Source organism: Bufo gargarizans, chromosome 6 (assembly GCF_014858855.1).
Source record: "Bufo gargarizans isolate SCDJY-AF-19 chromosome 6, ASM1485885v1, whole genome shotgun sequence".
Taxonomy (NCBI): domain Eukaryota; kingdom Metazoa; phylum Chordata; class Amphibia; order Anura; family Bufonidae; genus Bufo; species Bufo gargarizans.
In genome coordinates this window covers 97,347,251-97,366,826 of record NC_058085.1, presented here as the reverse complement: position 1 = coordinate 97,366,826, position 19,576 = coordinate 97,347,251, and the positions used below count along the sequence as shown (strand labels likewise).

Here is a 19,576-nt window from a genome sequence, read left to right as displayed (position 1 = left end):
AGTCCGTCTAATAGTAACTGATTCTGGAATATCATATTAGTAACTACATATATGAAAATTGAAATTGGGGTCTAAATGTGACAGTTATTCTTTAAAGCAGGGATGCTCAACCTGTGGCCCTCTAGCTATTGCAAAACTACAACTCCCGGCATGACCTAATAGCTCTAGGCTGTCCAGGCATGCTGGGAGTTGTAGTTTTTCAACAGCTGGAGGGCCGCAGGTTGGGCATCCTTGCTTTAAAGGGAACCTGTCACCGGGATTTTGTGTATAGAGCTGAGGACATGGGATGCTAGATGGCCGCTATCACATCCGCAATACCCAGTCCGCATAGCTGTGTGCTTTTATTGTGTAATAATTTGATACATATGCAAATTAACCTGAGATGAGTCCTGTAACGTGAGATGAGGCGGGTTTATTTTTACATATGAATTAAGATTTTTGTGTTATGCTAAAACACAAATATTGTGTTCTTCATGACTGTAATAAGTGATTATTTTATTGTTCAGGGAAGATGAGCAAGGTTGGGACACAGAAATAAAAGATGATGTAATTGAAGAATGCAACAAACACGGAGGAGTTGTTCACATTTATGTAGACAAAAATTCACCACAGGTAAGTTCCTATAGTTGTATTGTTTCCAGTGTGGATTATTTTGTAGATTGATCATGTTGGCAGGTTTTTCTTGGCCCAAAAATATTTTAGAAGTTGAGATTGTACTTGCAGTTCTGTTATGGTTTCTGAAACCTGAGCATTTCCTTTTTGGCTGTCTGCCTATGGGTTTTATAAGACACTGATTTATGTAGATGTGCGTAATGGGAATGATTGAAATTGATTAGGTATATATGCACTGCAATATTTTATTTCTGCTTTGTGAAGCATTCCGTGGGAGACAGATTTATTAATGCTGTTCTCAATTCAGACTGCTTTAAATTTGTGCAGTCCTATAAAGCCTTCATGAGAGGCTCCCTAATTAAATTGAATATTAACTTAAAGAAACACAGGGAGAGGGAGATAGCGTTGATCTTGAAAGAAATAGAGGATCTGGAAACTACCAACAAGTTATCCCCCACTCTACACGGCTCTAATTCCCTCCGAGTAGCGCGGAATAAATTGAGTGCTTTATTGATGCAAAACTATCATAAATCTCTTCTTAGACTGAAAGCAAAGTTCTACGCTCAGGGAAATAAGGCCGGCCGTCTCTTGGCCCAGCAGCTTAAAAAGCAACAAGCCAAATCCAAAATCCCATACTTACTTCACCCGGTTACAAAGGCGAAATTGATGGACCCAAGAGACATCGCCGATCAATTCAAACAATACTATCAAACCCTGTACAATTTAAAAGACCATACCCCTCTGCCGCAAGATTACCCGACACTGGTGGCGGACTTCCTTTCCAAAGCGTCCTTGCCCACTCTAAACGAAGCGCAACTTCTATCTCTCAACTCCCCTGTTTCCTCCCAAGAATTGACCAAAATAGTCATGTCATTACCCCAGGGTAAATCCCCGGGCCCCGACGGGTTGTCGAACGAATATTATCGTCATTTTCTACCCGCCCTTCTCCCTCACCTACTAAGTCTGTTTAATAGGGTAATGGCGGGTGACCCATTCCCGGCGGACATGTTGGAAGCTTTAGTGGTCACAATTCCTAAACCAGGCAAATCCCCTGATGTGCCCCAGAATTTCAGACCGATCTCCCTGTTAAATTCTGATATAAAACTTTTTGCCAAGCTCATTGCAAGCAGGCTCTCTCCCCTGATCCCTTCCTTGATCCATCCGGACCAGGCCGGCTTCGTGGCGGGAAGACAGGCTTCCGACAATACCAGACGCATTGTAGATTTGGTTAACTTTGCGGAGGTGCATTCTCTTCCAATGCTTGCAGTGACCTTAGACGCCGAAAAAGCGTTTGATCGCTTACATTGGGATTACGCTTTTTCCACTCTCCGATGGATGGGGTTCTCGGGTCCGATTATTCATGCCATCTCCAGTCTGTACTCGCACCCCTCGGCGAGAGTATGGGTTAATGGTATCCTGTCGGATCCGTTCATAATCACTAACGGGTCGAGACAGGGCTGTCCGTTGTCGCCGCTTCTATTTATTTTGGCATTGGAGCCACTGGCACAACACATCAGAAACCTGCCCACCATCTCTGGGATTGTGGTTGGTAATAGAGCCCACACAATTACCCTATACGCTGATGACATCATTCTCACGTTGACAAACCCCTCACAATCCCTCTCGGCCACATTCGATGTGATCTCTCACTATAGCTCCCTCTCGTATTACAAGATTAATAGCTCGAAATCTCAGGCCCTCCCTATCAACATTTCACCTGCAGATTTAGCCACTCTGAAAGCTTCCCACGACCTGGACTGGCAGTGTTCAGAGGTTCCCTATTTAGGAATCAAGGTCACCTCGCCCTGTTCTTTATTATACACACAGAACTATGTCCCCCTTCTCAATACCTTGTCTACGGACTTCGCGAGCTTCTCTATGCAGACAATCTCTTGGGTGGGTAGGATTGCATCGTTCCAGATGATGACCTTGCCTAAGCTGATTTATATCTTTCGGGCCCTTCCAATCCCGATCCCAGCTGCATTTTTTCAGAAAGCCCAGGCATTATTGGGCAAGTACATATGGGGAGGTTCTAAGCCTAGGATAGCTCGCGAACTCTTGACCAGAAGGAGACGCGCTGGTGGAGCGGGTCTCCCAAACATTAGAGATTATTTTATAGCAATCGGCCTTTCCTTTGCTAGGGAATGGTGGGCGTCGAGTAATGAAAAAGCGTGGCAACAGATTGAGAGCCATGCGTTGAAACACGTTCCGGTTAGAGATTACTTAATCCACCTGTTGTGGGGTCCTGCTTCCCTCGCACCCACGCTGCTCACAATATCGCATGTGGGAGCCCTGTGGACCACCATACATAATGCATCGAAAGATGATTCATCCCAGCTCTTCAAAATAGCCTCCACACGGGCTATCGAGTTGTCCATACCCGACATTAACTTAGCGCCTTGGCGAGATAAAGGGGTCGTCACTATTTCCCAACTGATAGCTGACCACTCAATTCTCCCGTTTCCTACCATTCAAAGTGCTTTTGCATTACCTCACTCTGAATTTTTCACATATTTAAGAATACGTCACTTCCTTTCAAAGACCCTTCAATCCCCTCCACAGATCAACTCATCCGTGATGCGATTATTCCAGTTTCCCTCCCTGTTCAGAAAACACTCCACAAGATCACTTTATGACATACTGGGGGATAAAGCTTCTTTTGTTAAATCCCCTCCTGTCCTCAGATGGGAAAGGGATCTAAATAGGACCTTTTCAGAGGACTCATGGACTGATGCTATTGGATTTGTAGCTTCAAATTTCAAGTGTGTCACTCACTATGAGGCAGGTCTAAAAACCATCCTACATTGGTACTTTACCCCCCAGAGACTTCATATAATTTATCCTTCTACATCGCCATACTGTTGGAGAAACTGTGGAGGAGGCGGATCCTTACTCCATGTCCTATGGTCATGTCCCATCCTAAACGACTATTGGAAGTCAGTCTTCCGTTTGGTTTCAAATTTAGCGAGGCGGAAAATAGACCCATCCCCTGAGTTAGCCTTGTTGTTTATTGGGATTAAGGAAATACCGCTCCCGAATAGACACATTGTAGGCCATGTTTTGCTCAGCGCCAAATTGGTAGTTACCCGGCACTGGAAAAGTCAGATCCCTCCTTCGATATTCGAAGTTATACAAGAGATTAATCAGACTTGCAGGTATGAACATTCATTACCCCCATCAACCATACCCATTAAATTGAGACAGGCGACTTGGAGTGAGTGGATCAGTAGTCCCTTCTACTCCCCTTGAGGAGGGAGTCCGGGATACAGGCGGAAGCAGCGGAGATACAGCTGAAATACGATACGGGTATTTCTTAACCCTTCCTTATGTGTGTTCCTCCCCCATCCCTCCGTTATTTCCTCTTCCCTAGAGGAGGCCTTACCCTAGGTTGCTCTGTGGTTATCCACAGCTCTTGGTTTGATCTGTTTATACTGTTAGTGTATACGGCGGCATGGCCTATGCTGCGGAATGTGGATAACACCTGTAGGTGTTTTGGCGTTACACCTGGGTTACTGCTGATATGTACGGTTATGGTGTATTGTGCATTATTGTGTGGCAGTGGCTGCGCCCACTGATGTATTGTCATAACGCATCTTCTCATCTGACTACTGTGATGGTGTCTATGTCCGAATACTTCTTTGTTTTATTGATAAAATAAAAAACTATTGAAACTAAATTTGTGCAGTCCTAAGGCTACTTTCACACTTGCGTTCGGGGTTCCGTTTGAAGGCTCTCACAAGAGTCCACGAACGGATCCGTACAGCCCCAATGCATTCTGAGTGGATGCGGATCTGCTCAGAATACATCAGTATGGCACCGTTTGGCCTCCGTTCCGCTCAGCAGGCGGACACCCGAACGCAGCTTGCACCGTTCGGGTGTCCGCCTGGCCGTGCAGAGCCAAACGGATCCGTCCAGACTTACAATGTAAATCAATGGGGACTGATCCGTTTGACATTGACACAATATGGTGCAATTTCAAACGGATCCGTCCCCCATTGACTTTCCGGACTTGACTGGACTTCTGGACTTGACTGGACTTTTTCTGAAATATAATGCAGACGGATCCATTCTGAACAGATACCATCGTTTGCATTATAGGAGCGGATCCGTCTGTGCAGACACCAGACGGATCCGCTCCGAACGCAAGTGTGAAAGTAGCCTAAGATGTGCCTAATCAATACTGTATGATAGATTTTGTGCATTTTGCTGTACTTTTTTCTACATGCCACTTTTGGGCTGTTTTACCTTGCACTAGCATTTTGCACCACCATTTTGCCACTTTCAATAATTTGGCACTTTATTTTTTTAAGCACTCCACTTTCATTTCAGACCCTTCTGAAAAATACTGAATATGGGAAAAGGGGAGAATTTATCAACCCCTGCACTCCAGAATTGTCTTTAAAAAGTAAAAAAAAATAAAAAAAATGGCATTTTGAGGTCATTTGCACAATTTTTGCTGCTTTGCATTTTTACACCCCTCTAGTTTTGAAAAGTGGATGTAAAAGTGGCTGTAGCTACGTTAACTCCAGATTTATGACTGGGACAAAAAAAGTCCCAAAGCCGCTACAGTAAAAATGTGGTGTAGAAAACTGGAGTAGTATTTATAGACAAGTGTTAGGTTTAAAGATTAGCCAAATTTAACAATGAGTGCCGTTTGATAAATTTGGTGTAAAGTGCTCCAACAGACTCGCGCAAAACTGACTTCAAATATTACCCTCAGGACAGATTCTCCCTAAAGTGTATAAAACCTGTAACCATTCTGGTGCACTCATGTACGCCAGTGTTTTGGTGCACTTTGTAGCGATTCTGGAGCAATGTATGTTCACTTTCTTCTGATACAGCATGCTACATCAATCTCATGTAGGGATTAGTATTAACAGGGATTTTCGAATACCTTTTGATTGTACAGTTTTGCACATAAGCTAATGTTATCCGTTGAGTTTTGCTTGTCTAAATGTGCAATGCAACAAAGCATTTTATACCTTTTTGTATGTATTACAATTTCTCTATTTAAAGACCTTTTCCCTTACTTTACAGGGTAATGTTTATGTTAAATGTCCAACCATAGCATCTGCAATTGCAGCGGTCAATGCTTTGCATGGAAGGTGGTTTGCTGGTGAGTTATGATGCGTATCAAAGTTTTCAGAAGTACCTTAAACCGTGTAAGATACTTAAACAGTTTTATTTATGTTTTCCTCCCTCACAGGCAAGATGATTACTGCTGCGTATGTCCCTCTTCCAACATACCACAGCCTCTTCCCAGATTCCATGACATCTACTCAGCTACTGTTTCCTGTTCGTCGATGAAAATAAAAATAAAAAATTGTACATAAAATTCACTTTACTTTTCGAGAGTGTTGTAGGGTTTCTTTTATTTAGATGCCATTGGAGAGGAATGGGTGTAATGTATTTTTGTGTACAAATCTGAAACCTTAAAAGATGAAAGCAGCGTATTGGCCAACCAGCATTCAACTAGTTAATTTGCTGTGCTGCCTTACTGTCCATGAGGAAATAACTGGGACAGCAAAAAGTAAAGGAGCAATGGAAGAAATAAATGCCTGAACTGTTATAGTGGTGGAGTTCTGTCGTAGGACCCCTGTTACAGAAGTTGGAAGAATTTAGTGCTTAACATGTTTCTCAAAGTTAGCAAATGAGGGAAATGCAGAACTGCAGATTTTAATTCTTAAATTACATTTATGTATCTGTGAAATTTATTTTGTACATAGTTCTGGTATTTCTTCTATACCAGACAAAATCTCGGTTGTGTTTCCAGGCAGGAGATGTAATGCTTAAAGACAAGATTTTGTGGCGCAAGGCTGCCAGGGAATACGTTGACATTTTGCTTGGTTGCATATAATCTTTTGCTCTTTAAGCTCTGTGAGCTCTGAAATAATTTTATTTTTTGTTAATTTAGTGTGTTTGACCAGACTGCTTAATATTTCTATCCAACTTTCATATTTCAAGTACCTTTGTAAAGAAGCTCTGAAATAAAATTCTTTAAAACAAGCCACATTTAAAGACTGAGTCTTAATTATGGTTTTGCAGTTGCATGTTTCCTCATTGGAATAAAATGAGTGTTCTACAATTTTAGACTCGTGTGGCGGCAATACAAGGAAATAAAAGCTGCACCTCTACCCAATGCACCTGGCGCTGAAAAGGGAGCACAGGATCCTCAATCTTGTGATTGGTGGAGATCCCTGCAAGATTCAAGAGCATTGGTCGCATTCCTGTGCAGGGCTGTGGAGTCGGAGGCAATTTTGGGTACCTGGAGTCGGAGTATTGAAAAAATGAACAGACTCCGACTCCTACTAAATTTTAATTGGAATAAAAAAAAGCAAGTTTAAATGTCCCAATTTACAAAAAGTTATAACTAATTACCGTATTTTTCACCCTATAAGAAGCACCTGCCCATAAGGCGCACCTAGGTTTTTGAGGAGGAAAATAATGCAAATATTTTGAACCAAAAGGTGTGCTTTTGGTGGGTTTTGAACTAATAGTGGTCTGTGGATGGCACTGTTATGGGGACATCGGTGGGTGGCAGACGGGCGCTCGCAGCGTAGCTCACTAAATCACGCGCCTGCGCCGCCGGCTTCATTTATAAAGTGGGCGGAGCAGGCGTGTGACGTAGTGAGCTACGCTACGAGCGCCCGGCCTCCTGACTGCCAAGTTAGTAGTAAGTAGTACAGCGCTAGATTTAAGATGATTGGAATACTTTAACAATACCCACAAGGTTAGATATGATTACTGTATACTACAGTGAGCGGGGCCCGGTGTAGTAGAATACAGTGACTGCACCGGGCCCCGCTGCCATTACAGAAAGATGTCAGCCCCTCCTCCCTCTCAGCCTATACACTTTTGGGGGGGAAAAGTGCGTCTTATAGGGCGAAAAATACAGTAATTCTTTACTGTAAGAGTAAAGGCCAATGCATGCAGTGCGTCACGTTACTGCAAAAATAACACGTTAAGTGACCGTGAAGAAGCATGCTTTTCATATGCTTCACTATATGGCACGCAATGCACAGTTAAGGAGGGCAATACTTATACTTTCCATTGTGTTGTGTTCCGCTGTTACAGGGAACGCAACGCCCATGGTTAACCTAGCCTCTCACTGATAACTGATTAAGTAAATGTTTTTTCCAGGACTAGATACTTGTGTAAGTGAAGGGAATGGATAGTCAATAGTTCAAGACTGAAGCTGTAAACCATTTGAAAAACTGCTGTCATTCAGCTAAGGCTATAAAAACTTGTTAACTCAGATTGTTAGCTTAAACTTTAAACATGACTATGGGATTCTACTAGGGAAATCATGTTTTAAAATGCCCCTGCCCTTCCTGGATCCTCCCACTGCCCTATCAGCAGAAGGTCAGCACACAAAGGAGAAGGCAGCAGCTTCCTAACCAGTAGTTCTGTGGTAATGACATGTATGTTGCCTTTCTTTCCTTCAAGGAATGTATAAAATAAATACAAGGGAGTCAGAAGTACCAAAAAACGAGGAGTCGGAGCATTTATCTACCAACTCCACAGCCCTGGTCCTGTGGATGCTGTTTGCTTATTCTGCTTTTGAAAATATTAAACCTTGATTTCCTGTTACTTACAAGTCGGGTTGGGGGATTAATCAATTTAATTTGATGAATTTGCCATTTTTCTCTGCATATTTGTGAAATCCAGTGTGCATGCTTGCTTCGGTCAGTGCTGACAATGAACAGGGTTGTGACTAATACCGTACCCCGACTGATGTCGGACGTCAACTACGTAGAGCCAGCGAGATATGGTATGGTCAATGGTTACCAAGGCGTGATGTCATGCCGTCCCTGAGGAAGCGGATAAGGTCAACTTGGTGTGGTGTTCAGGCTCCTCCTGTCCACATGGGCACAGAGAGGCAACAAGTTGAGGGACCCTTTTCACTGCCCCAGATAAACAGTGCTTCCTCAGTCCGGTTATACTGCCTCCAGTTTCTTGTTTGATATAAGTTAGGTCCGCTAATGGGATTATATAGGGTAAGAAACCAGTAGTGTATTACTAGGCTGAAACGCTGACGTGGGGATTCGTGATCGAGATACAAGACAGCAGAAGATTACATTTTATATATTTAATCACCTTAAGGCCTCACTAGCATTTAACACTATACACACTATATGCAGTTGTCTGAGGTTACAAATACAGATGGCGTTGTACAAACAGGGTTAATCAGAACAAAAGTCAGTTTACCAGGTATAGGAGTCCTTTGGGTTGTGATGAGTTCTTAGCTGTAGTCATATGGGAAGCAGTGTTGTCAGCTGGTTGCAGGTTCCTCTAAACACATGGCACAATGTGACCTCCCTTCAGAGAAAGACCCGCCCGCTTGCTGGCACAATCATTTTAACCTGTAGCCGGCCTCTGGGAGGGGTCCACTCCCCCTCTTCTAGGTTGGCAGCACATGAGCCACAAAACCGATTAGGGCTCATGTTGCAGGGAGGTGGTTCTGGGACCAATGGATCTTCCTGGGTTCCAGCTACCAGTAGAGTCCAAGCATGGTATCGTTTGGTTTCTGTGGGGAGATATGTATGTCTCCCCTCCCTGGCATCCCACCACCAAACTATGACCACGGGCCTGTTCATCGTGACCACAAATATGCATCTGGTTTATGTCTGTGATGGACGGGCGATTCCATGATGTCTGATAATGTTCATTGAACTGGGGAATGGCCTAGACCCCTACAGAGAGGTTTTTCCTGTTCCATTAGCTGGGTTCCTAGCTGGCTGAATGGAGGTGAGAAATTGTAAACAAAGGTGGCCTGCTAGAGGTTCTCTGCCATTTGGCTGGGCTTTGAAGCAGGGCCCCCCTGTGCAGTTCACTATCTCTATCTGACAGCTGATGGCTGGTGTGGGAACATAGAAATACAAGAATATTCCACCGGCGCTAATTGCACAACCTAATCCTAAGCAGCAGTGTCAAAAAACAGCTCCGCAGTAGCTGTTATAAGCAAGTTGCACAAATCATTAGAAAATAGAAAGGAGACACCGCACTCTGCTTAATGCACCTGACCCTTATTAACCCCTGGTTCGGATCGAGATAAACCTGCCCACCTCAGTTTAGAATAGCAAGATTACCTTGGTTCTGATATGTGGGATCAGGGGGCCACCTTCTCGGGTGTTCCAATATGCACGATTTCTTCTACACAGAGGCAAATAGCAGGTAGAATAAGGCTACTTTCACACTAGTGTTCGGGTGTCCGCTTGTGACCTCAGTTTGAAGGCTCTCACAAGCGGCCCCGAACGGATCCGTCCAGCCCTAATGCATTCTGAGTGGATGCGAATCCGCTCAAAATGCATCAGTCTGGCAGCGTTCAGCCTCCGCTCAGCAGGCGGACACCTGAACGTTGCTTGCAGTGTTCGGGTGTCCGCCTGGCCGTGCGGATCCGTCCAGACTTACAATGTAAGACAATGGGGACGGATCCGTTTGAAGATGACACAATATGGCTCCATCTTCAAACGGATCCGTCCCCCATTGACTTTCAATGTAAAGTCTGGACGGCTATAACAATATAATGCAGACGGATCCGTTCTGAACGGAGCCACAGTCTGCATTATATGAGCGGATCCGCTCTAAACGCAAGTGTGAAAGTAGCCTAAGCTGTATGGAGTTCGCCCCGGCCGGTAGCGAAACTCTGTACTTACGCTCACAAGGGGAGCTGGTGACGTCACCTACTGAGCTACGGAATACTGTGGGCACCAAAACACCTTCCTACACGTTTCGAGTACAACGGTACTCTTCGTCAGGGAATCAATCTAGTGCCTCCAATGGCTTCCTTTTATTCTACCTCTTCGCGGTCTTAATTAACTCCAGTTTCAAAAATTCGACGATTGAAATATATTCGATAATATTAATCGATGCTTTTAATCGAAACCAAATGACTCGATTTCTGCGTTTAGACCATTCGGGGACAAGCGTGTTCATATTAAAAATCCATTGGGTTTCCTTTTTCGACATATTCTTAATGAAATCGCCTCCTCGTATGTCCATTTTTTTAGCTACTTCTATTCCGAAAAAAGAGGATCCCTCAAATTTTCCATTATGCCTCAATGTGTAGTGTCTCGAAAGAGGATGCCCTTCCGATTTTTTTATTTATATTATATTGTGCTCGCTCAGTAGTTTTTTTTAATTGTCTCTTTGTGCGCCCTATGTATAACTTTTCGCAGGGGCACTTTATTGCGTAAATGACTCCTTTGGTGCTGCATGTTATGTATTTTTGTTTTTACAAATGGTCCGTAAGACCAATGGCTGTCTCTAGGTTGACACGTGTGATAATTTTCTAAATTAAAACATAACATTTATTCTATTCGGTTATAAAAGATTCTGCACACTAGACTCACATTTAAAATTATCAGCTGAGCCTGCTATCTATGTGATAATTTTTTAAATAGTGTTGATAGCGTCTAGAGATCAGTCCGATCCCCTGAAGACGCCAAGTTAATTTGGCGAAACATGTCGGGGGGCAGAGTGCTGTAAAGCATGTGTTTTAAACAGTGAAAGCCTGCAGCATATTAGTAAACACGAGCAAGTTAAATAGCAGTCAGTCAGACAGTAGATCGGGGGAAACTGTGCATAGTTGTTGATACCAATAGATAAGAGTGTGAACGCACCAGCTACTGTGAGGAACCACATTACAGTGGCATAACAGAGCTGGTGACAGCTAGTATCTGTGGCGGCTACTGTATACTAAGCAGCCAAACAGATCTAGGATATCCAAATAAATCTGATAGACAGCAGCACTTCCACCAGGATCTCTAGACGCTATCAACACTATTTAAAAAATTATCACATAGATAGCAGGCTCAGCTGATAATTTTAAATGTGAGTCTAGTGTGCAGAATCTTTTATAACCGAATAGAATAAATGTTATGTTTTAATTTAGAAAATTATCACACGTGTCAACCTAGAGACAGCCATTGGTCTTACGGACCATTTGTAAAAACAAATATAATTGTGTCTCAACACGTTGTGAAGGGTCATTTAAAAGTGAGAAAGCATGTTATGTAGTCCCAAATATTATATTCGTAGGTGCCATCTTCGTTTATTATTTGACTCATTTTGATCGTATTTTTCAGCGATTTTTTTACATACCATGCATTTTTTACAGAGAGAGAATCCTTTTAACTCATGCTCATCTTTTTCTTTTTTACTATTCATTATGGCCGCACATTTTTTTGTGGGTGCAATAATGTTCCCAATATTTGCCGCTTTTTTAAAAACAAACGCTGGGTCTTTAATAAACAGATGTCCTCTTTTAATATATCCCAATGACGTTTTACGATATTCCTGAAAATTTGTGTTTGGGCATTATATGGGATAATGATGGGTGGAATTTCTTGTCAAGGATACCTTTCTCCCTGGCTTTATATACCAGTTCTTTTAATTCCTTTTTAAAAACTTCTGTCGGATCCATTTTTAATAATTTGTATTTTAATATCGCTTAATATGTTTAGCGCTTCCCTATCATAATCCTCTTTATTTAGTACCACAATCCCTCCCCCCTTATCTGCCGGGCGAATGATTATCTGATTGTTTTCTTGCATATTTATTATCGCTTTCTTTTCAGCTAATACTCTAGCCATTATTACCTAGGAGCCAATTTTTACGCATTAGGAGAAATTGCACAGAGGAAATAGAGTATGATAAAGAAGCAGAGAAATTACAATATAAATTTGCATCAAAGGGATACAATATGGATAAACTGTTGGAACAGAAAGATGAGATTAAACGTATGGAGATGGAAAACCTTCTAAAGAATATCAGTTATTTGGAAGCAGCTTATAGATTCTTTCCAGTTATTCAATGTGCCCCTAACTGCTGCCCCTTTAACTGCGCTGGAATATCCTATTCCTGATCTGTCCCTGTAAATATGGAGGGCTAGGGGTATCAAGTGCCTTGGTTGCTTGTACTCTAGGAATGTTCTAGGGGAATTTGCCACTCTACACACAAAGTACGCGCTCCCAAATACCTGCTTTTATCAATTCTTGCAAATCCGGCATTTTCTAAACTCATTGGCTGACCGCCAACTGCCCACTCCTAATTCCTTCCAGCTTCTTATCAGGGAGTCTTGCCCCCTTAGGCCCAAAATTTCTACATTTTATGCTGCCATCCTTCCTGCGGAATTGGCGGTTAAGCAACCTTTTGCCCATCGGTGGGAATTGGAATTGGGGAAAGTATTCTCTGTTCGGCAATGGAACGCAGCTTTACACTGGTCCTACAAATACACCAGATGTATTAACCATGTTGAGCAGGCCAGGCGGATTCAATTGCGCTGGTACCTGACGCCCAATAGACTGGTCCACCTGGTTCCAGGTTACTCCCCCCTTTGCTGGAGAGGTTGCGGGATGGTGGGTACCCCCTTGCACATGTGGTGGTCATGTCCCTCAGTCACCTCTTTTTGGTCAGATGTTGGATCCCTCCTTCGAGAAGTCACTGCCACACAAATAGATCTTTCTCCTGAACTGTCAATCCTAGGTATAGGATTGGAAAACTCCCCTCCCAAGATAAGGTAGACTGTAGCGCATGTACTTAGAGCTTCCAGGAATGTTATAGCCCACCAGTGGAAGTTGGCGCAGTCTCCGGAGGTAGCTGCGGTGGTGCAATCTGTTAATGAACATATGCATTGTGAAGTGTTTTTTGCGGAAAATGTACGTTCCAGAATTCGAATACATAATCAGTGGGTTACGTGGTTATCCAGTCATTATGCTACTCCTCTACCGGCCTCTATACTTTGATAGTGTTGCAGTGTTACTGAAGTTCTCACTGTCTATGCCGCTCCTTATACAGGTCCTTCTAAAAAAAAATTAGCATATTGTGATAGTTCATTATTTTCTGTAATGTACTGATAAACATTAGACTTTCATATATTTTAGACTCATTACACACAACTGAAGTAGTTCAAGCCTTTTATTGTTTTAATATTTAAGATGATTTTGGCATACAGCTCATGAAAACCCAAAATTCCTATCTAAAAAGATTAGCATATTTAATCCGACCAATAAAAGAAAAGTGTTTTTAATACAAAAAAAGTCAACCTTTAAATAATTATGTTCAGTTATGCACTCAATACTTGGTCGGGAATCCTTTTGCAGAAATGACTACTTCAATGCGGCGTGGCATGGAGGCAGCCTGTGGCACTGCTGAGGTGTTATGGAGGCCCAGGATGCTTCGATAGCGGCCTTAAGCTCATCCAGAGTGTTGGGTCTTTCGTCTCTCAACTTTCTCTTCCCAATATCCCACAGATTCTCTATGGGGTTCAGGTCAGGAGAGTTGGCAGGCCAATTGAGCACAGTCTTACTATGGTCAGTAAACCATTTACCAGTGGTTTTGGCACTGTGAACAGGTGCCAGGTCGTGCTGAAAATGAAATCTTCATCTCCATAAAGCTTTTCAGCAGATGGAAGCATGAAGTGCTCCAAAATCTCCTGATAGCTAGCTGCATTGACCCTGCCCTTGATAAAACACAGTGGACCAACACCAGCAGCTGACATGGCACCCCAGACCATCACTGACTGTGGGTTCTTGACACTGGACTTCAGGCATTTTGGCATTTCCCTCTGCCCAGTCTTCCTCCAGACTCTGGCACCTTGATTTCCGAATGACATGCAAAATTAGCTTTCATCCGAAAAAAGTACTTTGGACCACTGAGCAACAGTCCAGTGCTGCTTCTCTGTAGCCCAGGTCAGGCGCTTCTGCCGCTGTTTCTGGTTCAAAAGTGGCTTGACCTGGGGAATGCGGCACCTGTAGCCCATTTCCTGCACACGCCTGTACACGGTGGCTCTGGATGTTTCTACTCCAGACTCAGTCCACTGCTTCCGCAGGTCCCCCAAGGTCTGGAATCGGTCCTTCTCCACAATCTTCCTCAGGGTCCGGTCACCTCTTCTCGTTGTGCAGCGTTTTCTGCCACACTTTTTCCTTCCCACAGACTTCCCACTGAGGTGCCTTGATACAGCACTCTGGGAACAGCCTATTCCTTCAGAAATTTCTTTCTGTGTCTTACCCTCTTGCTTGAGGATGTCAATTTTGGTTTTTCATGAGCTGTATGCCAAAATCATCTTAAATATTAAAACAATAAAAGGCTTGAACTACTTCAGTTGGTGTGTAATGAATCTAAAATATATGAAAGTCTAATGTTTATCAGTACATTACAGAAAATAATGAACTTTATCACAATATGCGATTTTTTTTTAGAAGGACCTGTATATGTACTCAGACTGTGCTGCGCATGTCTTATCATGTACGCCTTTTCTTTTCTTTTCTTCTGCACTATATTATTATTTGTAATACTGTAATTGCGCTAGTCGCGCCTCTGTATACTGTGCTGTTCTCTTTTGTTATAACTCAATAAAAACTTATTGAACACCTAAAGAATAGAACAGTGGAAAAAGTGTCACAGATACAACAGGAAGAGAGCGAAAGAGAAAAAATTCCACCCATCATTATCCCATATAATGCCCAAACGCGAATTTTCAGGGATATCGTAAAACGTCATTGGGATATATTAAAAGAGGATAAGACAATAGGACATCTGTTTATTAAAGACCCAGCGTTTGTTTTTAAAAAAGCGGCAAATATTGGGAACATTATTGCACCCACAAAAAAATGTGCGGCCATAATGAATAGTAAAAAAGAAAAAGATAAGCATGAGTTAAAAGGATTCTTTCCCTGTAAAAAATGCATGGTATGTAAAAAATCGCTGAAAATACGATCAAAATGAGTCGAATAATAAACGAAGATGGTACCTACGAATATAATATTCGTGACTACATAGCATGCAGCACCAAAGGAGTCATTTACGCAATAAAGTGCCCCTGCGAAAAGTTATACATAGGGCGCACAAAGAGACAATTAAAAAAACGACTGAGCGAGCACAATATAATATAAATAAAAAATCGGAAGGGCATCCTCTTTCGAGACACTACACATTGAGGCATAATGGAAAATTTGAGGGATCCTCTTTTTTCGGAATAGAAGTAGTTAAAATGGACATACGAGGAGGCGATTTCATTAAGAATATGTCGAAAAAGGAAACCCAATGGATTTTTAATATGAACACGCTTGTCCCGAATGGTCTAAACGCAGAAATCAAGTTATTTGGTTTCGATTAAAAGCATCGATTAATATTATCGAATATATTTCAATCGTCAAATTTTTGAAACCAGAGTTAATTAAGACCGCGAAGAGGTAGAATAAAAGGAAGCCATTGGAGGCACTAGATTGATTCCCTGACGAAGAGTACCGTTGTACTCGAAACGCGTAGGAAGGTGTTTTGGTGCCCACAGTATTCTGTAGCTCAGTAGGTGACGTCACCAGCTCCCCTTGTGAGCGTAAGTACAAACGGAGTTTCGCTACCGGCCGGGGCGAACTCCATACAGCTTATTCTACCTGCTATTCGCCTCTGTGTAGAAGAAATCGTGCATATTGGAACACCCGAGAAGGTGGCCCCCTGATCCCACATATCAGAACCAAGGTAATCTTGCTATTCTAAACTGAGGTGGGCAGGTTTATCCCGATCCGAACCAGGGGTTAATAAGGGTCAGGTGCATTAAGCTGAGCGCGGTGTCTCCTTTCTATTTTCTAATGGTGTGGGAACATGGCTGACCTAAAATAATCCATATTCCTCATAAGGGGCCTTTAGTAGAAATCAACCGATATTGATTTGTTTTAGGGCCGGTACCGATAATCTGTGAACTTTCAGGCGGATAGCTGATAATTTATACCGGTATTCTGTGAATTTTCATTTTTGAAAAAAAATAATTTGTACACATCTGCTGAAAATGAATGTTTATAGTTAACGTGTATTTTTTTTTTTGTAAATCTTTATTTTTCATTTATTATTTGTTTTGTTGTTTTTTTTTTTACTAACAGCCCCCTTAGGGACTAGAACTCTTGTCGTATTCACACTGATAGAGCTCTATCAGGGTGAATAGGACCTCACACTGTCCCTGCTGCTCTGTGCTTTGTGCACACAGCAGCATGGAGGCGACTATGGCAGCCAGGGCTTCATAGCGTCCTGGCTGCCATGGTAAAAAATCGGAGCCCCAGCATTACACTGCTGGGGCTCCGATCAGAACTGCCAGTGAGGAGGAGGGGACCCTGTGGCCACTGCCACCAATGATTAAAACTGGGGGGCTTGGGTGGGGGGCGCACTGCGCCACCAATGATTAATACTGATTAATTCATATACAGGAGGCGGGAGCTGGCTGCAGAATCGCACTCCAACTGCTCATTTTTCTTCTGTGTAAGTGTATACCTCATCAGATCTTTCTTTTGATTAAATTGAATCATCTATTGAGTTGTGCATGACGTTGTTGAAGTACAAATGTACACAGGCCTGAATAGTACAACTTAGTGTGGTATCCTCCAAAAGTTATAGAGCTTTAGCCATATAGGCAGGCATTCTACTGTACCTGCTGGGATGGGGCTATGGGTTGCTTCACTGAGAGTGTGTTTATTGAAACCTAACCTCAGGTTGCTGCAGCTGCTTATAATGTCTCTAAAGCCCTTAGGAAATGGATCCTTCAGGTCTAGACTTCCAGCTATGATATGTTAGCTGTGATGCTAGTTCCCAACAGGTTAGTTGTAAGTCTGTGGCCTAGATTACCACATGTAAGTTTGCACTATGGCTCAGATGTGGGATAATGCTTCCAGGTAAAACTCTGAGAAGACTCTGGCTCAGAGCTGGATAAAATAATGGGATACTTTATTTGATATAAAATAAAAATCATTACAGCAGTCCTTCAAGGTACAATATAGAACCTCCAAATGTGGTGCATCGCTTCAGTTTCCTGAAGTCAATACAGAAACAAGAGACTCAAAAGCCCTAACAAGTTCAGTCAGGATGGTTGTATAATCTAGACTCTGAGCTAAGGTGCTCCTGCTCCAGAGGGAAGCAAGGCCTAATGTTCCTGTAATTCTAGATTGTAAATATCTCGACTTGAGGTTACTTACTTATCTTCCTGTCTCTTAGAAAAGATTAGCTCTGCAGAAAAGACAGTGTCGAGCTCCTTCAATTCACAGCTTGCCCATTAAGGATCTCCTCAATTACTTTCACCTTGAGATTAGGGTGTCCGCTATTGCTGCATCTTGAATAACACTGTTCCATACCTGGATGATTTGCCAATAAACACTATCTTCAAACTACAGTGCATGTGTTCCAACACTTAAACTGGTTGTCTGCATTTTTTATATTGACCTGTCCTCAGGATAGGTCATCAATATCAAATCGGCAGGGGTTGGACTCCTGACACCTCACGATCAGCTGTTTGAAGAGACTGCAACGCTCGTATGATTGCTGCTTTCTCTTCATTGTCTACCTGTTTGCTGTAGCATCTGCAGCAGTGAGCAGGTGTAATTACATCTCAGCCATCCTATTCCATTTAATGGGACGGCTCCTTATAAAATAACTGAAGATCCTGGATGTTAAAACCTCAGATGGCGGGGTCACTACACTTAGAGTGGTGGGGGCTTGTGTACCCCAATAAAGCCTGTGATATAATTGCAGGGCACCAAGTCGTTATGTTGGCAGCTGTGGCCAGGCCTAGCATGTTTGGAGTACTATTACACCTTGCCTCAGAGTGTAATAGTGTGCTAATAAAATCGCAACACACTGCAAAGTGGAGTATTAGTATAAGTGTATTGTACAAGCAATTCCATGTTCAAGTCCCCATATCTGACAGGTGCTGCAGTTTTACATAGCAGACATCTGCTGGCTGAGTCCATGATCAGAAATAACTCTGATCACTGACTTTCCATTCCTCAGATGCTATGGCTAACTGCAACCGTGGCATCTGAGCACAAGTTAAATGCTCTTGGTTCTGAACAGTTCACATCTATAGGCCAGACCAGAAAGCTGGTGATGTCAGCAGGAGTTGGATTTTTCTGAACTCAACTGTGTTCCAGAATGTGTGATCCACAAAACTTCGAGACAAGTAAGTATATCGAAAAACGTTCTTCTGTCGGCAAGATATGATTTAAGGAGTTTTCCAGTAAAATTACTTCAGCATGGCTCCTGAAACAGAGGATTCATACTTACCTTCTCTTTGCCGCTCTGGTGGTCATCTCTGCCTCTGCTCTCTCCATCTTTTGGTCCCAACATTGTTTACATCAGGCGGCTATGGGCATGGTCACATGCAGCACTCCAGAAAATGACTAGCTTCAGCAGTGATGTGTTGCTTGTGGCCACATCACCTCTGAAGCCAGTCATTGGCTGGAGCAGTGCATATGAGTATGCCAACAGCCAGCTGGATGTAAACATGCCGGGATCAAAAGATGGAGAGAGTGGAGGCAGAGCGGACTACCGGAGTGGCGTGGAGCAGGTAAGTATGAATTTTCTTTTTCAGGGGGGCTATGCTGCACGAACTTGTTAAACAATCATTTAAGGTGGGTTGCTGGTTTCTGCCGCTGGGACCCCCACCAATTACGAGAACAAGGACCTAGTACCCCAAGAAAACCCTGTCCCCTCAAATGAACAGAGCGTCCTGTGCAGCATGTGCGCAGCCACCTTATTCATTTCTATTGGAGTTCTGGAGATAGCCTAGTTAACGCTGGCACTTGATCATCCATATTAGCAAGGCATACACCTAGGGACAAAGCCAGCACCCAGTAACTCCCCCATCAGTTCCCAGTAGTATGTTGCTTGAGGTTTCAGATGGGCATAGTTCAATTTAGTCACAGAAATTTCTTCTTTCCATGAATCGCAAACCAACACAACATAAAGGTTAACTTATCTCTTTCCCTTCTAGGGCAGAAGAAAACAAGTTAATAAATAAATCTAATTTGTAATCAACTCATTAGGCATTCCGAATTAAGGGCAGAAAAAAGATAAGGAATACTGTGGTCACCCAGAAACTGCTACCAGTGTTCCTTAACCAGCTAAGCTAAGGCTATCCCTAGGTCCTTCACCAGAGCAGCATGCTGTGAGGCTGGATGGAATTGCTTGCTAGGGAACCAGG

At 42.9% G+C, this 19,576-nt stretch overlaps 1 protein-coding gene across 12 annotated transcripts in view; it reads left to right on the top strand.

Annotated features, from left to right (window-relative positions):
• The window catches only part of RBM39 (RNA binding motif protein 39), a 47,019-nt gene extending 40,401 nt beyond the window's left edge, over positions 1-6,618 (top strand). For all 12 annotated transcript variants that reach the window (XM_044296452.1, XM_044296459.1, XM_044296458.1 and 9 more), the window contains 3 exons: positions 507-612; positions 5,650-5,728; positions 5,819-6,618. In XM_044296452.1, the coding sequence (XP_044152387.1) occupies positions 507-612; positions 5,650-5,728; positions 5,819-5,919 (286 nt within the window). In that variant the 3' untranslated portion in view covers positions 5,920-6,618. The remainder of the gene's footprint in view (positions 1-506; positions 613-5,649; positions 5,729-5,818) is intronic.
• Positions 6,619-19,576: the final 12,958 nt, after the last annotated feature.